The 23,272-nt window shown below is 32.5% G+C and overlaps 1 protein-coding gene across 1 annotated transcript in view; it reads right to left on the bottom strand.

The window, feature by feature from the left end:
- Positions 1–23,272, bottom strand: part of LOC142338659 (allatostatin-A receptor-like) — a 102,028-nt gene continuing 78,756 nt past the window's right edge. The window contains exons 8-10 of the mRNA XM_075388511.1: positions 15,408–15,544; positions 6,335–6,419; positions 1–686 (exon numbers count right to left, since the gene is read on the bottom strand). Coding sequence (XP_075244626.1) covers positions 381–686; positions 6,335–6,419; positions 15,408–15,544 — 528 coding nt within the window. The 3' untranslated portion in view covers positions 1–380. The remainder of the gene's footprint in view (positions 687–6,334; positions 6,420–15,407; positions 15,545–23,272) is intronic.

A 23,272-nucleotide genomic window follows, 5' to 3' on the forward strand; every position in this document is an offset into this window, starting at 1 on the left:
ATAAAATTCTGTGCCCTAAGGATGGGGTAGGTGTCAGAAGAGATTCCAATTTTCAATGTTTATGAAAATCATCTTAACCTATTCGAGACCAGTCTGCATTTCTCCACATATACCTATAATTGAAATAAGTAAGTTTTTCAGTAATTTTCGGGCAATTATAATATTCGAGATTCAGTCAAAGGTTTCAGATCTAAAATTGGAAGATTTTTTTTCAGAGCAATCTTCCCGAAAAGTTGCCACAGTCCAAAAAGTATCCTTCCGAAAGTTGAAACATACAAACATTCTTTGAAAATGAAAGTCCGGCAAGATAGTCCAGAGAGATAGGTCTGGAATAGTTGTGGGAAAAAGATAACTTTTTATTGATAAAATAAAAACGCATGCTAAACTGCCGAGACGTTTTCGGCATCCTCGGTGTCTTTTTCCAAGTTTTTCTCATTTTCTGGATTTATTTCCAGCTTTACGACATCTGGCTTGTATCCATTTGAACCCTCGTGACCCTCAGCAATTTTACCAATTTTAGCTTCGAACCTCGGCTTCAAATCTTCGACACTTGGTTCCTCTCGTATCGGGGACGAGTTGTTCATTTTTCTCTTATCGGTTTTCATAGACTGTTTGCTCACACCCCCCGATGCTGACGTCATTTGGACCGCACCGGCTGTAGCTTGAGTAGTAGGGTCCTCCGGGGGCTAAAAACAAAAACTATTGATTTCAAAAATACCTAATTTTTTGATCATTTGGAGGTTCGAGCATTATTAATAAATGCAATTTAACCCCAGAAATTCGAGAATAGTTATCTTGTAAGAGTCATGCACACTCGTACAAATATTCTGTATCCCTATCATGAACAGTTGCAATTTCTTGCAAGATAACTTTTCCTCTTACTTAATTGATAAGGTTTCACTGCCAGAGGTACGCCTGGCACTAACTCTCGTGAGAATGTTTGGTAAGATTTAACTGTCGTCACTATAAGCTTTCTTCACAGACAGTCAAAAAAAAATTTGGATTCAAAAATGTCTAAAATTCACTTGAAAATTTTTTACCGTAACTTCACCCTAGTTTGAGTTTAGCTTTACTTTATTCAGTGTGAGGGGTTAGAAATTGGGTATAAATGACCTTTTGGCCCATGATAATCCTAACCTGTGTTCATTCCGAAGAAATAGTTAGCCATATAAGTCTTAACAACTTTTACTTGACTTGTACGGTTCTAGCCTGATAAATATTCGATCTGCTAGATTTTTCTCTTGAAGAATTCATACTAACTTATAGAAATGTTAGTCCGAATAGTATATCAGTTTTGCTTCTCATGTAACTTTCTTGACCTCCACATTAACAAAAATGACTAAAAACAGTCCTTAAATTAACTCTGATTCAAAATTGAAACAAACTGAATCGCAACTCCGGGTTACCAGGTTACTAGACTTGAATAAGAAATTGCAATGCTTCCTCAGTCGGATGGTACTATTAACAATTTCTTAATCTTACATAGTTATAGCATTGTTTGTTTTTAATAATCATCAAGCACAGTTATTGTTCCGACCCACTTTATTCCACTTTATTCCACTTTATACTTTTACTTTATATTTACATTATATTTATTCACATTTTCGGTATTTTTGACCTCATTTTCTTCAATTTTGCTAAAATTTGTTCTTATTGATAATTGTAGTGTTATTCAATTTATCTCAAAAGATAGAGGAGGATTGCTGAATTGTTCAATCCGAGTTTTTTGACTGGAATTTAAGCTAAATTTTTCAAAATTCAGACTTTTTTGGGGAAAAAATTTGCTATTTTAGCCCGCTTACTTTAAATTTGCTGGAAGTAGACACCTTAACACTCAGACCATATTCTTTTTAAGCTGACAAACGAGTAGGTTGTACTACCGCTGGTTTTTAGAAACTTCTGGAACTATAGATTTGCAGATTTTTTTGCAAAACTAATCTCATTAAAAATACAAAAAGCTTTTTTGTTTTTGACAAACTGAAAGCTTTTGTCAAAAAATTGATCTATTTTGCAACCATTTGAACTAATGAGTATCTTGTTAGACAGGCAACAACATATGGGCTGATCTTGGTATCGCCATCGATCCTTACGGCAAAAACAATGTTTTTTTACATTTTTATGGGGCGCGACTTTTTTTCAAAATACTTCCGCTATGCAAATGTTTTTTATGTATACGTTTTTTTCTTACAAGAATTTAAAAACAGGGCTCAATTAATGACAGATACTTTTAACAAAAACCGAAGCCATACAAGATTATATTACGCCTTTAGAGTTAAGCGCGTGTTTTTATAGCTCTGACAATTGTTTTCAAAAAAAAATTTTATGTATTTCTTGAATTTTGCTTTCATTTGTCATCGTTTTTTTGCCCGATAACTTATTGTCCCCAGTCAAATATCCGGTTTTTTTCAAGAGGTTTAAATAGACCTTGACAATTCATTCAGGTATTACATAATGTCTGTTATGACTTTGAATATGTTTGTTTTAAGGAAACATCCGCGTATATCTGAACTTTGCCATTATTTTCTCTTATTTCTCTCAAATTCGGGCGCAGTCGCAGTAAAAACAGGCATGAACCAATTTTTGGTGGGTTATAAATAATGTCCTTAAAAGTTTTATGTTCAACTAATCGTCGCTTTGTTTTTATAAGACGCCTTTTTAATTTTTTGAGCATAACAACATATTTTATGAGTTCATTTTGTTTTTTTTTCGTATTAATGCATTATTTACAAGTGCAATTGAGTAAAAGCATAGTAGAAAAATTGCAAAGCAATGGAAAAAGCGTATCTGATTATTTAAATGTTTTGTTATATAGTTTATGTTTTATGGGCTGAGACACATAAATCGCAAAATTTTGTTTTTTTTTTGTTTTTGCTTGTGTTTGACTTTCTTTTTGTTGTTATGCACCATATACCTAATGATGACAGATTGCAAGCGCTTCCCAAGGATGTAGAATTCAAACTAGTTAAAGAATTCAGTTCACAGCTGTTTGTTTTAACGATATTCAAAAATTCAAATTTTTTTTACTGTCTCTTTTTTTACTTTCATTTTCGCAACCATGGGACTCAATCTCACTATTTAGAAGTCTCAATTACTTTTGTTGATTTTAGCATCTTCCAATACGTTTTGCAATAGATTTTTCTCTTGAAGAATTCATACTAACTTATAGAAATGTTAGTCCGAATAGTATATCAGTTTTGCTTCTCATGTAACTTTCTTGACCTCCACATTAACAAAAATGACTAAAAACAGTCCTTAAATTAACTCTGATTCAAAACTGAAACAAACTGAATCGCAACTCCGGGTTACCAGGTTACTAGACATGAATAAGAAATTGCAATGCTTCCTCAGTCGGATGGTACTATTAACAATTTCTTAATCTTACATAGTTATAGCATTGTTTGTTTTTAATAATCATCAAGCACAGTTATTGTTCCGACCCACTTTATTCCACTTTATTCCACTTTATACTTTTACTTTATATTTACATTATATTTATTCACATTTTCGGTATTTTTGACCTCATTTTCTTCAATTTTGCTAAAATTTGTTCTTATTGATAATTGTAGTGTTATTCAATTTATCTCAAAAGATAGAGGAGGATTGCTGAATTGTTCAATCCGAGTTTTTTGACTGGAATTTAAGCTAAATTTTTCAAAATTCAGACTTTTTTGGGGAAAAAATTTGCTATTTTAGCCCGCTTACTTTAAATTTGCTGGAAGTAGACACCTTAACACTCAGACCATATTCTTTTTAAGCTGACAAACGAGTAGGTTGTACTACCGCTGGTTTTTAGAAACTTCTGGAACTATAGATTTGCAGATTTTTTTGCAAAACTAATCTCATTAAAAATACAAAAAGCTTTTTTGTTATTGACAAACTGAAAGCTTTTGTCAAAAAATTGATCTATTTTGCAACCATTTGAACTAATGAGTATTTTGTTAGACAGGCAACAACATATGGGCTGATCTTGGTATCGCCATCGATCCTTACGGCAAAAACAATGTTTTTTTACATTTTTATGGGGTGCGACTTTTTTTCAAAATACTTCCGCTATGCAAATGTTTTTTATGTATACGTTTTTTTCTTACAAGAATTTAAAAACAGGGCTCAATTAATGACAGATACTTTTAACAAAAACCGAAGCCATACAAGATTATATTACGCCTTTAGAGTTAAGCGCGTGTTTTTATAGCTCTGACAATTGTTTTCAAAAAAAAATTTTATGTATTTCTTGAATTTTGCTTTCATTTGTCATCGTTTTTTTGCCCGATAACTTATTGTCCCCAGTCAAATATCCGGTTTTTTTCAAGAGGTTTAAATAGACCTTGACAATTCATTCAGGTATTACATAATGTCTGTTATGACTTTGAATATGTTTGTTTTAAGGAAACATCCGCGTATATCTGAACTTTGCCATTATTTTCTCTTATTTCTCTCAAATTCGGGCGCAGTCGCAGTAAAAACAGGCATGAACCAATTTTTGGTGGGTTATAAATAATGTCCTTAAAAGTTTTATGTTCAACTAATCGTCGCTTTGTTTTTATAAGACGCCTTTTTAATTTTTTGAGCATAACAACATATTTTATGAGTTCATTTTGTATTTTTTTCGTATTAATGCATTATTTACAAGTGCAATTGAGTAAAAGCATAGTAGAAAAATTGCAAAGCAATGGAAAAAGCGTATCTGATTATTTAAATGTTTTGTTATATAGTTTATGTTTTATGGGCTGAGACACATAAATCGCAAAATTTTGTTTTTTTTTGTTTTTGCTTGTGTTTGACTTTCTTTTTGTTGTTATGCACCATATACCTAATGATGACAGATTGCAAGCGCTTCCCAAGGATGTAGAATTCAAACTAGTTAAAGAATTCAGTTCACAGCTGTTTGTTTTAACGATATTCAAAAATTCAAATTTTTTTTACTGTCTCTTTTTTTACTTTCATTTTCGCAACCATGGGACTCAATCTCACTGTTTCGAAGTCTCAATTACTTTTGTTGATTTAAGCATCTTCCAATACGTTTTGCGCTTGGTTATACGTTGCGACTGGTTGCTTCGACAAGTAATTTCATAAAAGATTTTCGAGATTTCTACACTGTTCAATTCAGAAGGAAGACTCTTTGATGTTAAAATGAAGATAAAGTGACAATATACAGTGCTTGCAGGTAACGTCTGATAATTAGAGTGCCTTGAACAGTGTGATTTTGTAAAATTGTTTGAAGTTTAGGCTTCTTTATAAATTCGTTGTTATTTTGTGGGGTCGTGACTTAGTCTCATTTTTAATGGGCCCAACTGGCTTCCTGAGGTATTGCAACTTAATCCATCGTTTTTTTTTTGAAATCTTGAGTCTGTTATATGTCTTCAAAAACATAATTGTGTTTTTGAGCTTCGTCATTTTTTAGGCTTTTCGGTCGGTTTGTAGCTCAGTTTCTTTAAACAGAGGTCAAAACCCGTTTCCAGTGAACTGAAATTTAATCTCCAAAACGGTTTTGCCTTCAAACTTTTGTTTCTCGGCTTTGTTGCTGCTGTTACTACAAGATTTCATGACATATTTGAGATATTTTTGTATTTACACATTAAATGTGATTTTTGTTTTGTTTTTAATTTATAACAAAAATCGTAGGTCCCACTGGCTTTGAAGTTTTTCACAATTGAACAATGGATAATGACATGTCTCAATTGTTTCCTATGGAGATATAAGTGAACATTTTCGGGATTTCAGTGAAACTAATTCTTTTCAAAAATAGAAACGTATTTTTGAACTTCACAACTCTGCTCTTTTTTGGCAACCTATTAACCAGTCACATTGAGGACAGGTTCCATATTTTTTCTAATGATGTATAGGTTAAATTGTTTCGCTTAAATTTTGTTTGATGCGAGTTTGATTTTTTTATGATTTTGTGTATTATAGAAATCGATTTTTGGTCGTAAATAATGTTTGTAGTTTGATATTTATTATTGTCCTTTCTAGTAGTCATATTATCAACAATGTTCATCGGCCCTCCAGGTTGGCATTATTGTATTCCATTGGCTGATTATGGAACGATATGTATGTTTTGAAAGTTTTCTATCTCTTTAACATTTGGTAACCAATTAAGTCAAGAATGTGGATGAGCGGGGTCGTAACCTTATGTGCGTACGCACATTAACGAGCCTCCTTGTTTAATTAATATATGTTCTGACAACTTTTTAGCACTGAATCAGTACTGTAATCTCAGTCCATGTTTTTACTGCGCCCAAACACAGATCATGTAACTTTTTTACCTGAAGTTTGTTTGTATTTTATAAATTGAAGTATCTGTCAAAGCACCAGTTCGAAGATGAACTTTTGTAACCTGATTGTTGTTATGACTGCTGTGCCCTTGTGGTTGCATCGTCACTATCTTGAAGGGCAGAGTCTGCAACAGTGACAGCCGGAACCTGAACAAAATTGAGCTATGATTAATTTACGACACAAGTCGAGACAGGAAATTAATATCTGCAACATTTTTAAACGGCGCTTTTTTTGCAAATTTTCCATTTCAGGTCCCTCCCCTCAACCTAACCCCCAAGCGCAATTATTTAAAAAAAATTGGGGTACCCTAGACGAACTGGGACGGTTATCTGCTAAGATCTTGCAAGATTCTTGCAAATAACGGTTAGCTGCTAAGATCTTGCAAGATTCTTGCAAATAGCGGTTATCTGCTAAGACGCAAGATTGCAACGGTTATCTGGTAAGACACTTACAAGATCCTTACCAGATAAGCGTTTCATCTTTTTTGGTTAATGCACCCAAAAAAGCCTGTGTTTTCCTGCTGAAGGGTTGAGGGGGCACATTAAGAAACAACCCAAAGTTTTGCCTTGGCATTGCTTTTGGATAATTTTTTAGTTCATCGTGGTGAGGCGTTATATGATCTTAACAAATGATATATATACAATTAAGTTTTATATATTAAAGTCAATGGTTGCTCATTTTAGGAAGTCACGATCGACAGTGTGAACAGAAAGTGAGAACTAAATCACCCGTTTTTAATTTGAGGTTCTAGTAATTTTATTATTACTCGTGTATTTTTCTTGACCACCACAAAAATTGATAAAATATTAATAAATATCAAAAACAATTAAATGAATCCAAGAGTTATGCCAATTATGATATTGTTGCATGTGTTCTTTGAGTATTAATCATATTCAAGATAAGTTGACAGCAGAAAAAAGCTAGTTTTATTTAAGAGTTAGCAAAATATGGACAGATAATTTTGGAGTCCATTTGGAAACCAAACAAGTTGTACGCCCGTCTGTGCAGAACATATATACTTAATGTCACCGGACACTTATGTGACTATGAAGATTAAATCTGGTTCCCACTATCTCTTCAAAGATTTTAAAAATATAGAGACAGATTCCTCAAAACCAAATGTTAGAAAAATCTCTTAAGATTTTTTAACAAAGAGCAGATAAACTTCTACTCAATTTCCACACCAAACTTCATACACTAAGGTCATTCTAAAAGCAAACATTTTGATTATCCAGTGAATTTATTCAGTTTTTGCATTCTCAAATAACAATTATTGAGTATGCTCGAAAAAATTAATAATTGTTCCGACCCCTCTCTGAGGGGGGGGGGGGGGGGGAGGAACTATATACTCAAATGGTTTTTTTTGTTCTGAGAATTTTGGCCGATCAATATGATAATCGTAGAGAGTTGTGAGTGGTATCATTAGAAAGCCCATCCAGCGTAGAATATGAAATTAAAAAGATTTTTTCAATTTTTGCTTTTTATAGGGAGCTATCGAGGTTTTAGTTTTTGTGAATATTAGACGTAATTCAGCAGTTTTTTCGTCACACTTTTAACCAAATCTTCGTCAATTTTGACCAAATTTTCGTCAATATTGCTAAAAAGTGTTTTCTAATTGTAGTGTAATTAAGGAGGGCAAATATAGAGGAGGGCTGCTGGATTGTTGACCCCAGTTTTTCGGCTAGAATATTTTTGGCCCGAGTTTTTTGGCAGAAATTTTAAGACGAAAAAAATTTCCTTTTTAGCCCACATGCTTCTAAATTTGCTGGATGTGTACACCTTTACTTTAAACTGCGGTCATATTCTTCCTAATTTCAAAAAACGCTAGTTGTATTCCCGCTGGCATTAAGAGTATTCTGGAATAATAATTTTGCCAATTTTTTCAAATTTATAGTCGATATTTATACAAAAATGCATTGGTTATTTTTGACAAACTGAAAAATTCTGTATATAATTGATCTATTTCGCAACCATTTCAACAAGTGAGTGTTTTTGTGACGCTAAGCAACGTTTGGCTGATCTTGATCTCACCATAAATCCTTATGATAGATTTTTTTTTTAGACTTTAATGGGGCGCGACCTTTTTACCAAAAAATTTCTGATAGGCAAATGTTTTTTATGTAAATTACGGACTAGAATTTCAAATCAGGGCTCAATTTATGACAAATACTGTTTAGAATAAACGAAACCCAACGAGATGTATTTATGGTTTCAGACTTAAACTCACGGTTTTTATGGCTCTGACCAATTGTTTTCTTAAAAAATTTATGGACTTCCTGCGTTTTGTTTTCATTTCTTAAGAACTTTGTAGTTCATTGACTTAGCGTCCGCAATTAATGATCCAGTTATTTTTGAGAAGGTATAAAAAGAACCTAGACATTTTTTTCTGTTGTTATCTAATGTCTGTTAAGTCTTTGAATATGTTTTTTTTAGGAAAAATTGGTGAACCTTTGAACTTTGAAACAATTTTTTCCCTTTTTTCAAATTCGGGTGCAGTGTTAGTAAAAAAAAGGCGGAAAGAGACTTCCTGTGAATTATAATTTAATCTCAGTAACGACTTTTTATTCAACTAATGGTTTCTTTATTTTAGTACTACACGTTTTCAATTTTGTTCAATAAGTTCATTTCGTTTCCTTGTCGAAATACCACATTATTGACAATTCCAATTAGAAAAAGCCATTGTAGCAAAAATTCTCAACGTTGGAGAGAGGCGTATCTCGATATGTTAATTGTTTTTGTTGAATAGTTTATGCTTTTTGGGCTGATACGCAGTTATCTCGCAAAACTTTATCGGATTTTGATTTTGCCTAAGTTTGTCCTTATTTCGTTGTTTTACGCCATATACCCGTGAACGATAGATATTAATTGCTTCCACAAGACACATAAATCAACTAGGTTAAAAATTTTGCTTTTATGTTCGTCATCATGTAACTCAACCTCAGTCATTAGGAGTCGCAATTACATTTGTTGGTTCAAACATTTTTCTGGGCTTGGTTATGCGTTGTGACTGATTCATTCGGCCATATAGTTTAATAAAAAAAACTTCGAGATTTCTATACTATTCAATTTTTGGGATTCTTTTTGTTGTCATGCCTAAATAGTACTTTTATAAGGAAGACGCATTGATGTGAGAATTGAGAGAAAAATGATGATTTATAGTTCTTGCATGTAATATCTTAAAATTATAGTGCCTTAAACACTAATGTTGTAAAAATGGTAGAAGTTTTGGCTTCTTCATGAATTTGTTTTTTTTGTGGGCTCGTGACTTAATCTCATTATTTACAGGAGCAATTGGCTTCCTCAGGTTTTGAAATCTAATCTGTTGCTTTTTGTTGTAATCTTAAATCTGTTGTCTTTTTTGAAAATATCCATTTTCAAAAACAATTTTGGGTTTTTGAGCTTTGTCTTTTTAAAATAGTTTTTCGGTCGATTTTTAGCTCAGTCTCTCTCTGTAAACACACGTCACAACCCGTTTCCAGTGAATTATAATTTATAACGATTTTAGCTTCAAACATTTGTTTCTCGGCTTTGTTACTATTGTTTCTACGAGATTTCATAAAATGTTAGATTTTTATTTATTTCTACATTTCAAAGGATTTTTGGTTTCTTTTTCATTTATAACAATAATCGTTGGTCCCATTGTCTTTGAAATTTTTCGAAATCGAACATTGCATAATGACATGTCTCAATTGGTTCCTATGTAGATATAATTGAACATTTTAGTGGTTTCAGTTGATATCTAATGACAATAATAACTGTGCAACTAATTGTTTTCAAAAATGGAAAATTATTTTTGAGTTTCGCACCTATTTGCTCTTCTTTGTCTACGTGTTAATCAGTTGCATTGGAGACATGTCCTATTTCTTCTCTAATGAAGTCTCGTTTAACTGTTTTGGTTTTTAACTGATGCGAGTTTGATTTTGTTATGATTTGTTTATTATAGATTTGGTTATTATTCTTTACTATAGATTTATTAGATTTTTTTTCGTAAATAATGTTTGTTGTTTGACTTTTATTTTTGTTCTTTTCAGTAGTCCTATTATCAACAAATTTCATTGGCCCTCTAGCGTGGCATTATCATATTTCATTGGCTGTTTATTGAACGATGTGTATGTTTTTGAAAGTTTTCAATCTCTTCATCAATTGGTAGACAATGAAGTCGAGAATGTGGATGAGCGGGGTCTGAACTTTATGTGCGTACGCACATGACCGAGCCTCCTTGTTGATTAACAAACTCATACAGCATGCAGCAACAAGTGGCGAAAAGAACATAAAATCAGCAGGAGATCAGTGTGTTGCAATTCAGCAGAAAAATAGACCTTTGACTCCATGAGGAATCATCCGGTGGCCAAAATGAAATTTAAGCAGAAAACTGATTAGAAAGAGATACGAGCACAATTTCCATTTCAAAATAAAAAAGGAGTATATTACTCAAAACTTCAGCATTTTATGGCAAGCAAAACATATGACGCAAAAAATAAACATCAAAAAAAAAGAAAAAGACTGCTCAAAGCAAAACTCCGTTTTCTGGAAAACATGATGATGTTAAATTTTCAAAACAAATCAAAGTAGTTAGAACAAATTCACACAAAACATCATAAAAAACAGAAAAACCTAAAGAGTTAAAAAAAGTAATTAAGAGGACAGATGAATGACCTCTCAATCAACATTTTTTTAAAATCAGCTGCGTCCAAGTTAAACCGTCAAAGGAACCTTGTTTTTAAACCATCAAAGGAACCTTTCTTTAAAAACTGGTAGACAAAACAACAAAATTTACAACAAGTACATACAACATTAGAAAAATAACAACATTTTACGAAAATATATAAAGTCACAGCCGCAAAAATTATTCTCTCTCCACTAATTGATTCAAACAACTTTCTCTATGCACCAGCGGAGCACATACATCAGTACTTCAAAATTTTGCAAAAAAAATCAGCGTAATCAGTAGTCAAACCGCCGCATGTGATAAAAAATTATCTCTAAAATCTGAAAACTGTTGCAACAAAATTTTTCTCTTCAGACATTTAAAACAGTTTTTTGTTCAAAAAATTTTCTTCATCTGCTTACCTGTACCTTTGTTATTCTAGCGCTAACAAACTTAACGCTTCAACTTTAATTCTTGTTGACTTTAAAAGGTTGGAAGAAAGCGAAGGTCTTCCAAAGAAAAGACTCCCCAAATATAATAAAATTCTTTCGATTGTAAAAACAATAATGAGACTAATAGTTTTTCGGTCGATTTTTAGCTCAGTCTCTCTCTGTAAACACACGTCACAACCCGTTTCCAGTGAATTATAATTTATAGCGGCAATTGGCTTCCTCAGGTTTTGAAATCTAATCTGTTGCTTTTTGTTGTAATCCTAAATCTGTTGTCCTTTTTGAAAATATCCATTTTCAAAAACAATTTTGGGTTTTTGAGCTTTGTCTTTTTAAAATAGTTTTTCGGTCGATTTTTAGCTCAGTCTCTCTCTGTAAACACACGTCACAACCCGTTTCCAGTGAATTATAATTTATAACGATTTTAGCTTCAAACATTTGTTTCTCGGCTTTGTTACTATTGTTTCTACGAGATTTCATAAAATGTTAGATTTTTATTTATTTCTACATTTCAAAGGATTTTTGGTTTCTTTTTCATTTATAACAATAATCGTTGGTCCCATTGTCTTTGAAATTTATCGAAATCAAACATTGCATAATGACATGTCTCAATTGGTTCCTATGTAGATATAATTGAACATTTTAGTGGTTTCAGTTGATATCTAATGACAATAATAACTGTGCAACTAATTGTTTTCAAAAATGGAAAATTATTTTTGAATTTCGCACCTATTTGCTCTTCTTTGTCTACGTGTTAATCAGTTGCATTGGAGACATGTCCCATTTCTTCTCTAATGAAGTCTCGTTTAACTGTTTTGGTTTTTAACTGATGCGAGTTTGATTTTGTTATGATTTGTTTATTATAGATTTGGTTATTATTTCTTACTATAGATTTATTAGAGTTTTTTTCGTAAATAATGTTTGTTGTTTGACTTTTATTTTTGTTCTTTTCAGTAGTCCTATTATCAGCAACTATCATTGGCCCTCTAGCGTGGCATTATCGTATTTCGTTGGTTGTTTATTGAACGATGTGTATGTTTTTGAAAGTTTTCAATCTCTTCATCAATTGGTAGCCAATGAAGTCGAGAATGCGGATGAGCGGGGTCGGAACTTTATGTGCGTACGCACATGACCGAGCCTCCTTGTTGATTAACAAACTCATACAGCATGCAGCAACAAGTGGCCAAAAGAACATAAAATCAGCAGGAGATCAGAGTGTTGCAATTCAGCAGAAAAATAGCCCTTTGACTCCATGAGGAATCATCCGGTGGCCAAAATGAAATTTAAGCAGAAAACTTATTAGAAAGAGATACGAGCACAATTTCCATTTCAAAATAAAAAAGGTGTATATTACTCAAAACTTCAGCATTTTATGGCAAGCAAAACATATGACGCAAAAAATAAACATCAAAAAACAAAAAAAGACTGCTCAAAGCAAAACTCCGTTTTCTGGAAAACATGATGATGTTGAATTTTCAAAACAAATCAAAGTAGTTAGAACAAATTCACACAAAATATCATAAAAAGTAGAAAAACCTAAAGAGTTAAAAAAGTAATTAAGAGGACAGATGAATGACCTCTCAATCAACATTTTTTTTAAAATCAGCTGCGTCCAAGTTAAAAGCAACTAATCTCAGATTCTACAATATGTTGAATGAATTCATCATAAAAGTTCACGTTTGTCTGTTTGAACCGTCAAAGGAACCTTTCTTTGAAAAACTGATAGACAAAACAACAAAATTTACAACAAGTACATACAACATTAGAAAAAAATAACAACATTTTATGAAAACATATAAAGTCACCGCCGAAAAAATTATTCTCTCTCCCCTAATTGATTCAAACAACTTTCTCTATGCACCAGCAGAGCACATACATCAGTACTTCAAAAATTTGCAAAAAATCAGAGTAAACAGTAGTCAAACCGCCGCATGTGATAAAAAATTATCTCTAAAATCTGAAAACTGTTGCAACAAAACTTTTTCTCTTAAGACTTTTAATACATTTTTTTTCAAAATTTTTCTTCATCTGCTTACCTGTACCTTTGTTACTCTAGCGCTAACAAACTTAACGCTTCAACTTTAATTCTCGTTGACTTTAAAAGGTTGGAAGAAAGCGAAGGTCTTCCAAAGAAAAGACTCCCAAATATAATAAAATTCTTTCGATTGTAAAAACAATAATGAGACTAACAGAAACCTCTCTTTTGGGTCAAACAGTTTCTAACAACACAAATATGTTGCTCATTTTAGAGTATTGATCTTCTGGGCTAATCTTATGTTGATTTATTTCGATAATTTTGTGGCTTGAAAGCAACTGCAGGAAATTATGTGTCAATTAAATTTTGCTTTGTTATGAATTTAAAAGAGTTTTGAATCTTTATCTCATCTCATCAATTGGGTGTTTTGAAATAATTCTCATGTAATATTTCTACTTTAATGATTTTCTACAATAATTTTTATCTTTCCTTTTTTAAATTCTATATGTCATCATAACCACTTACAACGAAAAGACATATACATACGTAACATAAAAGGCCGTAAGAACTTTTTAGATCATTTGACAAACTGGGTTGACACGACGAACTGTTTTGGGATTCATCCAGAATTTTTGACAAGAACAAGATATGAAAAATAAGCATATTTCAGTGTATTTCGTATGTGACATCAGCGCATTTTAGCGCAATTTCAAGCCTGGTGTTATTTTCTTTCGAAAAATCAGCGAATTTCATTGCATATCTCGCAAAAATTTTAGAAAAAAATCCTCGACCAGGGTAAGAAATTATATATGCGCTTGCATGATTGATTACCAGTATGTTATATATATTACCGCGGTACAATGGAGAAGATATTATAAAATTTGATATCACTTTAGGAGCCCGGGTTGACCACCATAAAAGAAACTTACTAATCATAAAACGCCATATATGGATTTTATGGAAACTTACTAAACATACAACGACCATAAAAAAATTTGAGTTTGGCTGAGAAAAAGTCCAAAGAGCTACATGCAGCTCCAAAACAACGTTTTTGTGCATAAAATTTCAAAATTCTGTAGTTTATTTTTATGGTACCGTACTTACCATAAAACGCCATAAAAACTTTTATGGACCGTTTTATGGTTTCGAATTTTCCATAAAAAATTCTGTATTATAAAATTCCCGATTTTTCGAGGTTATCTTCCAAATAAAATCAAAAGACCAGTCTCAGATTCACTAAACGTCAAGAAACAAAAAGTCCACTTTTATGGTACCGTACTTACCACAAAACGCCATGAAAAAAACTTTTATGGACCCTTTTATGGTTTCAAATTTTCCATAAGAAATTCTGTATTAATAAATACCCCAATTATTGGGGATATTTTTCAAATCAATTCAAAATTAAGTTTCAATTCCATGATTCAAAGCTGAAAAATGTCTTTTCTGATTTTCTTTTAATATTGACTTTCGGTTTGCTCCAAACGACAGCTGTACGTTTGTTCATTTTAGAACTAAGCTTTAGATCAAAGCCACACGTCAACTCTAAGTGTTTAGGTAATGGTAACTTATCAACCATAGAATGTTCCATAATGGTAAACTTCCAAAACATAGAATGTTCCATAATGGTAAACTTACAAACTATAGAAAGTTCCTTGATGGTAACTTGACAACCATAGAGTTCCATAATGATATATTGCCAACCATAACACGACCATCATTCTTTTTATGGAAACTTACAAACCATAGCAAGTTCATAGAAAGAAATTTTTTATGGAACTTTATGGGACCATTATGGAACTTTTTATGGTTGGTAAGTTTGGTCAATCCGGGAGACGTCATGTTGTGGCTGACATGAAGAAATATATGAGATATTCCATTACAGATATAACATAACTAGAAAATCGTAAAGGTTGTCTAGTTCGATCATATCAAAAAATTATATAATACTAAGATTGCCACAAAATGATGAGGAGGAGTTCTAATAACGATACTCGTCCAAGAATTTTGACTGATTCAAGAAATTTTGACTGATTCTCTTGAAAGATTCTTGCTCAGTTCTAACCGGTCGGATGAGAAACAGTAGACGAAAGGGTTGCAACATGAGTTGGCATAGAGCATCACGTGAGCAGAGGATGCAAATATGAACACACCAGCATTGCACAATTTCCACAGTTTAGTATCTTGTAGGTAGAAACTGATCTGAAACAAACACAGAAAATCTGACTATATCTGGGAACCTCAAAATGGGAAGCGGGAAGCTGATTTTCGATTTTTGAACGCTGACCCGGGTCGAGGTTTGGTGGTGAATTTTTGTAAGAAATGCGGTGAAAAGCGGTGAATTATTTTTTTTTGACCGCATTCACCGCAATCATCGCATTTCTTACGAAAATTCACCGCATTCACCGCTTTTCTTACGAAAATTTACCCAAAAACCTCGACCCGGGGAAGGCTCGTCGGAAGAGATGCCCCGGCTGAGGAGTGTGCTCGATATTGTCCTGATCAGACTGTCACAGACTGAAAATGCCTCTGATCAGACTCAACCGCGCTTGACAGTTTCTGTGCGCTCTAAAAGGCCTGCATTCCTAATCAGACCCGAAAGCGAATAGTTGGAATTGATATTTTTCAAGCAGATTCGCACTTTTTTCGAACTTCTACTGGAGGGTTACTGCAACTTGCTTTAAAGAGTTCCGACCGAATTTGAAATTTTCGAAGTCTTTGCTGGTCTGTAAGCTAATACTTGATATTAACCGCTAAAATTGAGCTGAAAATGGCAAATTTCAGCAAACTATGTCACCAAAATTTTTGTCATATCCAGAAAAAAGTTCTAGTATTGTTGGACCAAGAATTGTTCTAGTAAAAGAATTGTTGGACCAAGAAAAAGTTCTAGTATTGTTGGAAAAAGATATATACAAACGCGAAAAAAAACAACAAAAAATTATTTATTTTGAGGCAAGCTTTTTCGGTTTGATAGCTGTGAAAATTTTATAAAAAGGTTTGGCAAGATTTGGAAAAAAAATTGAAAAGATTTCGGGTGTCATCGTTCTGATCCCGTAGATAATTTTCAGTTGATTTGTGGACTCAAATCCCGAGTAACCCTAAGCCTGCATCAGTAATACAATATTAGGCAATTCTAAATTCAAGTCTCATTTCATTTTCAAATGCTAAAGCAATTCTAAATGCATGTCTTATTTTGTTTTCCAGGGTATTTCCAAATGCAAGTGCTGCAGTTTTCTGCTCCTTTTTAATTTCATACGGCTCATCAACCTCATCATTTTATATCAACCGAAACATAATTCATCCAAAATGGGGTACAAAAAAGCATCATTGTTGAAATTTACATTCGCAGTTCTTCTTTTCGATTTAAATTTATGCCCCAGTGCGCAATAATATTCGCTAAGCATATTGTCAACTGTTTTAATGAGCAACTAAAAGAAATCTTTTACTCTTCCGCATTTTAAATTTTGCCTCAAGAAATGTGTTTTTTTCAAGAAGTCAAGGTCGTTCCAACTTGAGATAAAATGACTTATCTTAAGTTCTTAAGTAAGTAAATATGCCCTATTACGATATTGTGGGACTAACCACGAATTTTTAATTTACCTGTTTTTGTGCTAGCTTTGTTGCATTGTTTTCTGTCTTTGCTGATGATAAAAGACTTTTAACCCCTCTCACATTTTCCTCTCAGCAAAGCTCTTATTCAACATTGGGTCAAAAAGCGCATGTTTAAGAGGAGCCTTAAAACATAGAAGCAACGATTTACGTTATGAATAGGAAAAGCATTAGGCTAATTGAATTTGAATTCAGTGACGAAATTCGCCATTAACAAAGCACCACCCCCCAATAATGTTAACCCAAAATTCACCCAATATTAGCCGCGGGGTGGCCGGGGCTGAATGATGCTTGTTGATTAGAACCCGCAGTGATAAGACACCTCAACAACCCCACTTCTTAGGGACTGGTTTGAATTCACAAAGGAGATGATAGCTCTTTCGGGTCAAAATTTCCATCATTTTAGCCTGATTGACCGAGAATTAAGTTGTTACGCAGATGTCTTTTTGAAAAAATCAATGAAATTGTCATAACTGAACAAATTGAGAGCCTACTCAGGAATGGAAAACTCTAGTTCCCAAAAAAGTCAAGTGTTAGCTCTTGATCAACCTTGAAAATTGCGCAAAAATGTTCAAAGCGAAAATAAAAATGTAAAATGTTCAAATAGAATAACAAATTTAAAAAAATGGAAAGAGAACCAAAGGTTGCCGCTATCAAAACTCTTTTTCTAGCTTACACTTCAGAAATTATTTTGGGGCACTAGGACGGATATTATCGCTAAGGAAAACAATAAAAACATAAATAACAAATTTGGCCCTGTTACTAGTTGATTGACAAACCAGGGGAGGCCGGATGGTTATCTTGCAAGGTTCTTGAAGAAAAAATAGTTATCTTGTAATTTAAGCAAGATAAAAGGTCATATCGTTAAAAAAAACTCAAAAGTGTGGTAAAATTATCTTTAAAAAGTGAAAAAAATCTGTCGATAAATTATTTTCGTATCAACTATATTGCTCAGTTCACTATGGGATTTCGTTATATCATAACAAGTGATAAAAGAAACAATCAAAAAATTCTAAATATGTGTGCTTCAAACCGTATTGCTAACTGTAATGCTGAGGCCAAAATTTTTTTAAGGTTTTCATTGTTTTCGTTAGCGATAATGTCCGCTCATCATAGGTTTGTTCTAGACATTCAAAACTTTGACATTATCTCTTCAATTGAACATGAGTTATTGAGAATCGAAGTCATGTAATGAACAAGTTAACTCACTTGTCATTAAAGTAACCTTATTCAATTGAAAGTCAAATGCGTGAGCGAAAAAAATTTGCCGGAAAGATCCGAAAACAATTAGAGAGGTCGGTAATTCACAAAGAGAACAAGCAAACATAAAGATGAGGGGAAAAAAGAAAAGAAATGAGCACTTTTCGTTATTCAGTTGAAAAGAAAAGGACAGAGCAACTGATAAAACGGATAAGAAAAACCAAGAAAAACTATTGAAGCCGAAAACATAAACTTCTTAGCGCACATTAGCGTAATTTTTTTGAGGGATAATTATTCAGGATTTCAAGAAAAAATGGTCTCCGGCAAAAGTTGCCACCACGTGTTTGCTTTAAAAGAAATAACACAATATGATAGTTACGATCAAAAACAGAAAAATTGACTTACTTTTCAATTTTGAAAAAAAACAGGATATTATATTGCACAAAGCTCGGCAAATCCCTGTTTCATGCTCTTTTTGTACGAATATTTATTAAGATCAGAAAAGTAACCGAAAGCGAAAAGATCCGCTACGCTCAAATTTTGGTATATATGTCACTAGTTTTCGCACTTTACAGTGTGAAAACGAGCGAAAAGTTTAATTGACTCGAATTCTTTGATTTAATCGCCGACTCTAATCCAATCTTTTGATGTTAGGAGATTAGTCGCCAATTTTCGCACTGCCATTTTTGGTAGAATTCACTGCCGGAATTAGCGACGAATGAACAGCAATTTGGTCGGCTATTTTCGCATTGTCGCTGATTTCGGCAAATTTGGAAACCTCTAATTGGAAACCTCTAATTCAAAAAAAATAATTAAAAGCACAAACGGCAAAAATCAACACAAAATTTCTGAACTAACCATTCAATACAATTTCTGCCGCCACATCTAAAGCCTTCCACCATTTTTTCAACATATCTGAAAAGCCATTGATGCAATTTTTTCAATATCTTGGAATTCTGAAAGTGCTAAGTAGATTTAAAAAAAAAACAGAAACATCAAAGTGATAAAAAAGAATGTTATTTTGATAAAAAGCACAGCAATTAAAATGGCAGTACGAGCACAATTTATAATAAATGTTCAAAAATTTTCAAAGTGAATGATGAGAGACCAATTTTTAAGGTACAATTGTAATCTTAGAAGTTTGAAAGATTAGAATTTGAAAAAATTAAGTAGAAATGTATTCTTCTTTTTGTTTAGCTGGGTAATTAAACCAGTTCAATATGCCACGTTTTTGTTGAACGAATTTGCTGACAAATAAGTACAAGTCCCCTAAAATTTTTGAAACTGTTGTCAGAATTTCATTGTAATGCTATCAATGGATGTATGCATATCTTTGAACGGTGTTTTGAATTGATTGTAGAAACATTGCTCCAAACACAATTGGTTATTGAATGAACAAAAAATTGAAAAAAAGTCTTAGGAAAACAAATGAATCGAACAAAAAAACATTAGCAAATTTGCAAAAACAAAATTGCATAAATAGTTCGCTCAATATCTTTATGTCTAGATTTAACGAAAAGAAACGCTAGACTTCACATGTCGTTCTTAACATATACACACTACTATATTCCATTCAAGATTCTACTACATTTTTTAAAATTTTTCAAATGGTTTTTATTTGATTACCAAGAAGGTCGCAAAGTTTTTATTTCGAAAAATGGTTATCTCGCAGCATTTTTAGTTTAAATCTCATCGCTTCAAATTTTTTAAATGTCTGCTGTAGACATCATTCTATGACATTTTTGCATTACTTGTTTTTTTTTATTTGCATTATGACTTTTCCTCTTTCATGTTATCGTTGAAAACTGGTTTTACATTTAGTGCTTTCTTTCTGCAAATCTGAGTAAAAATTGTTGACATCCCGAACGCAGTTCTTCTAATTTATTTAATTAACGGAACGAAAAATTCGAATTCTTTTTTCACTCAAGTGACTTGCAAAAGTAGCTTCGAATTACGATAATTTTTTTTTCTACGTTCATGACGGTTATTTGAAAGGTCAGTTTTTGGGCAGAAATGAACCCACTTTTAGGTTCAAATTGCGTAATTGCATAAAACTCATAGAATGGATTTAAATCCGATGTCACATTCAATTATGGATTCATTTAATTAAGACTGAATGACAGTCTGACCGCCACAAAAGAGTTCATTCATCTCGTTAGGCATGCTTTTAGAGACCCGCATTATTTCAGCATACACTTTATATATTAGGTATGATACATTAAATGATACGAACAAACATAAATTCAGCCCAAAAAAGCCCAATTTTTTGTACGCGTAAATCTTTGGGCATTAATGTAGGTAGAAACTATAGGGCTTTTTGCCATAAGAACATTTGTGTGGGGAAAGGGGGGAAGATGTGGGGATGGGAAGGAGTGTTTGGCGCAGGGAATGCGAAAAATGAACAGCGAAAGTTTTCTTGACACGTTTTTGTTATGCACGGGGAAAAGCACAATTTTTGTAGTTCGACTAAAATAATTGATATATTGAACTGTGAAATTCTCCTTGAAAAATAGCTGGAAACATCAAACCTTTCATACTCGAATGATTTTTTGGATGTGTTCATACAAAAGTTTAAGTGACATTTTGTTTGATCGATTACAGAAAAAAAAACATTTTCGTTGTTGACATTCGCGCAATTAATTAACGTCATTTGCTATGATTGCCCCAAGTATACGGTAATACTTCATTGACATCAGAAAGCTAACTGAAGATCAATTTTGTGACGTAATGGTTTTTCTATTGCGTAATATTCCGAGAAAATCAATTAATTTCATCAAGCTTGAATAATGGCTGACGCAATAAAAGTTTAATGGATATAGTATACGGTATAAACAAAATTTATCAAGCGTTTATCAAATTTATAAGAGCTATAAGTGAACCTAGACATTGCAATTAGTTGTTATTTAATGTCTCTTATGACTTTGACAATATTCGTCTTAAGAAAATGTCGGTGAATTTTTGAACTTTGCCAATTTTTTTCTCTCAACTTTTGCATATTCTCAATAAAGATAGGCCAAAACCCATTTTTTGTTAGTTGTAAATTACTCTTTGTAACAATTTCATATTTAACTAATAGCTTCTTGGCTTTGATACACAAGATTCAATTTTTTAAATTTATTTTTGATCATAATTGAGAACTCTGTAAGTTCATTTTGTTTCCTTGTCCAATTATCATATTATTAGCAGGTCCAATAGAAGGAAAGCATAGTTGCAAAAAGCACAGTGTATGCAAAAAGGGCGTATCTGAATATTTTAATTGTTTTTCTCGAAAATTTATGCTTTTGGGCTGAGACAAAGTTCTCTAGCAAAAGTTAATTGATCTTTTTTTTAAAGTTTTGCCTATGTTTGTCCTTCTTTTTGACGCATTACAACATATACCTGATAATTACAGGTTTTAATTTCTTCCTCAATTTGTAGAACTGAAATCATTAAAAGACTTCTTTTTACAGATATTTGTTTTAATGTCTTTCAAAATAACTTTTTAACTGCATACTTTTTGCGTCTCACTTTCATTTCCGTCACTATGGAAGTCAACCTCACTAATCAGTAGTATCAATTTTTGTTAATTCAAACACTTTTTTCTCGGTTGGTTGTATTTTTTGACTGATGGCTCCCACCATTTAATTTCAAAAAAAGTTCCGAGATTTCTATACTGTTCAAATTTTGGGTTTCTTTTTGTTGTCATTTTTCAAGTAATTCTTTTAAAACGAAATCCCGTTGTTGTTTCAATGAGAACCAAATGAAGATTTATAGTTCGTACGGGGAACATCTTATAACTATCTTGGCTTGAACCTTGTGGTGTTGTAAAATTGTTTGTGTAGTTTTGGCATCTGCCTGTATTTATAGTTATTTTGTAGACTTATGTGTTAGTCTCATTATTAACAAGCCTTATTGGTTTTTTGAACTGTTGCAACCTAATTCAACTCTTTTTGTTGAAATCCTACGCCTGTTATGACTTTTGACTAATATTATATTTTGTTTTAAGAAACATATTTGGATTTTTGAGCTTTGCCATTTTGTAAACAGTTTCGCGCTCGATTTCTAGCTGAGTCTATGTGAAGACAGATCAAAAACTGTTTACAGTGAGCAAAAACTTAATCTGTTTAACAGTTTTAGTTTCAACCATTTGTTTCTCTGCTTTTGAGACTACTGTTTCTCTGAGATTTGACAAAATGTTTGAGATTTTTATGTATTTGTTCATTCCAAAGGATCTTTTATTTTTTTAATTTCTAACAATAATGGTAGGACCAAATGGCTTTAAAATTTTGCTCAATAAAACATTTTCCATACTTTCAGCGGTAGTTAGTGTTTGAACTGCTGCAATGTCATCTTCGAGCAAAGATTAATTGAACTTTTCAATTTAGCCGGTAATTGTTTTTTTTGTATTCGAAAGGCGTACACTTATCTTGTCGACCTGTCACCTAGTCGCAGTGAGAACAGGTCTCATATCTTTTCTATTGAAGTGTAAGTAAATTTGTTTTGTTTAGGTTTTAGGCGATAAGATTTTGATTTTCTCATGAATTTCTCTAAATCGAGTTTTGGTCGTGAATAATGTTTGTTATTTGATTTTTATTGTCTTTTCTATTTGCTGTATATACAAAAAATTTGATCTGCCTTCTAACGTGGCATTACTGTATTCCATTAGCGGTTTATTGAACGATATGTGTGTATTTGAAAGTTTTTATCTCCTTATCGTTTGGTAGCCAATTAAGTTTAAGTCAAGAATGTGGATGCGCGGGGTCGGAACATCATGTGCGTACGCACATTACCGAGTCTCCTTGTTACACTTAACAATCAACGTATAAAAACTTAAAATATTTTTGACCAAGATACACATCAACAGCAATTTATTTAAATTTCCGGCGTCCAAGAGAAGCACGACCAGTCAGTATAGAATGGTTTGAAAGTCCCCCTTGTTATTTTAGATTTGTTTTACTAAGTAGACGTCAATTACCAAAAACTGTGGCTAATTTCAAAAAAGCAAGAAAGATGAGTTATTTCTTAAAACAATTTCAAAATTCACAAGATAAAACTTCAGAAGTTATTTTGAATAAAAATAAGGAAAATGTGTTAAATATGCGGAGCCTCTTGTCAAGCTATGTCAAGATTATCTTGTATACA

The sequence above is a fragment of the Convolutriloba macropyga genome, chromosome 4 (genome assembly GCF_964194025.1).
Source record: "Convolutriloba macropyga chromosome 4, txConMacr16.3, whole genome shotgun sequence".
NCBI classification, from domain to species: domain Eukaryota; kingdom Metazoa; phylum Xenacoelomorpha; order Acoela; family Convolutidae; genus Convolutriloba; species Convolutriloba macropyga.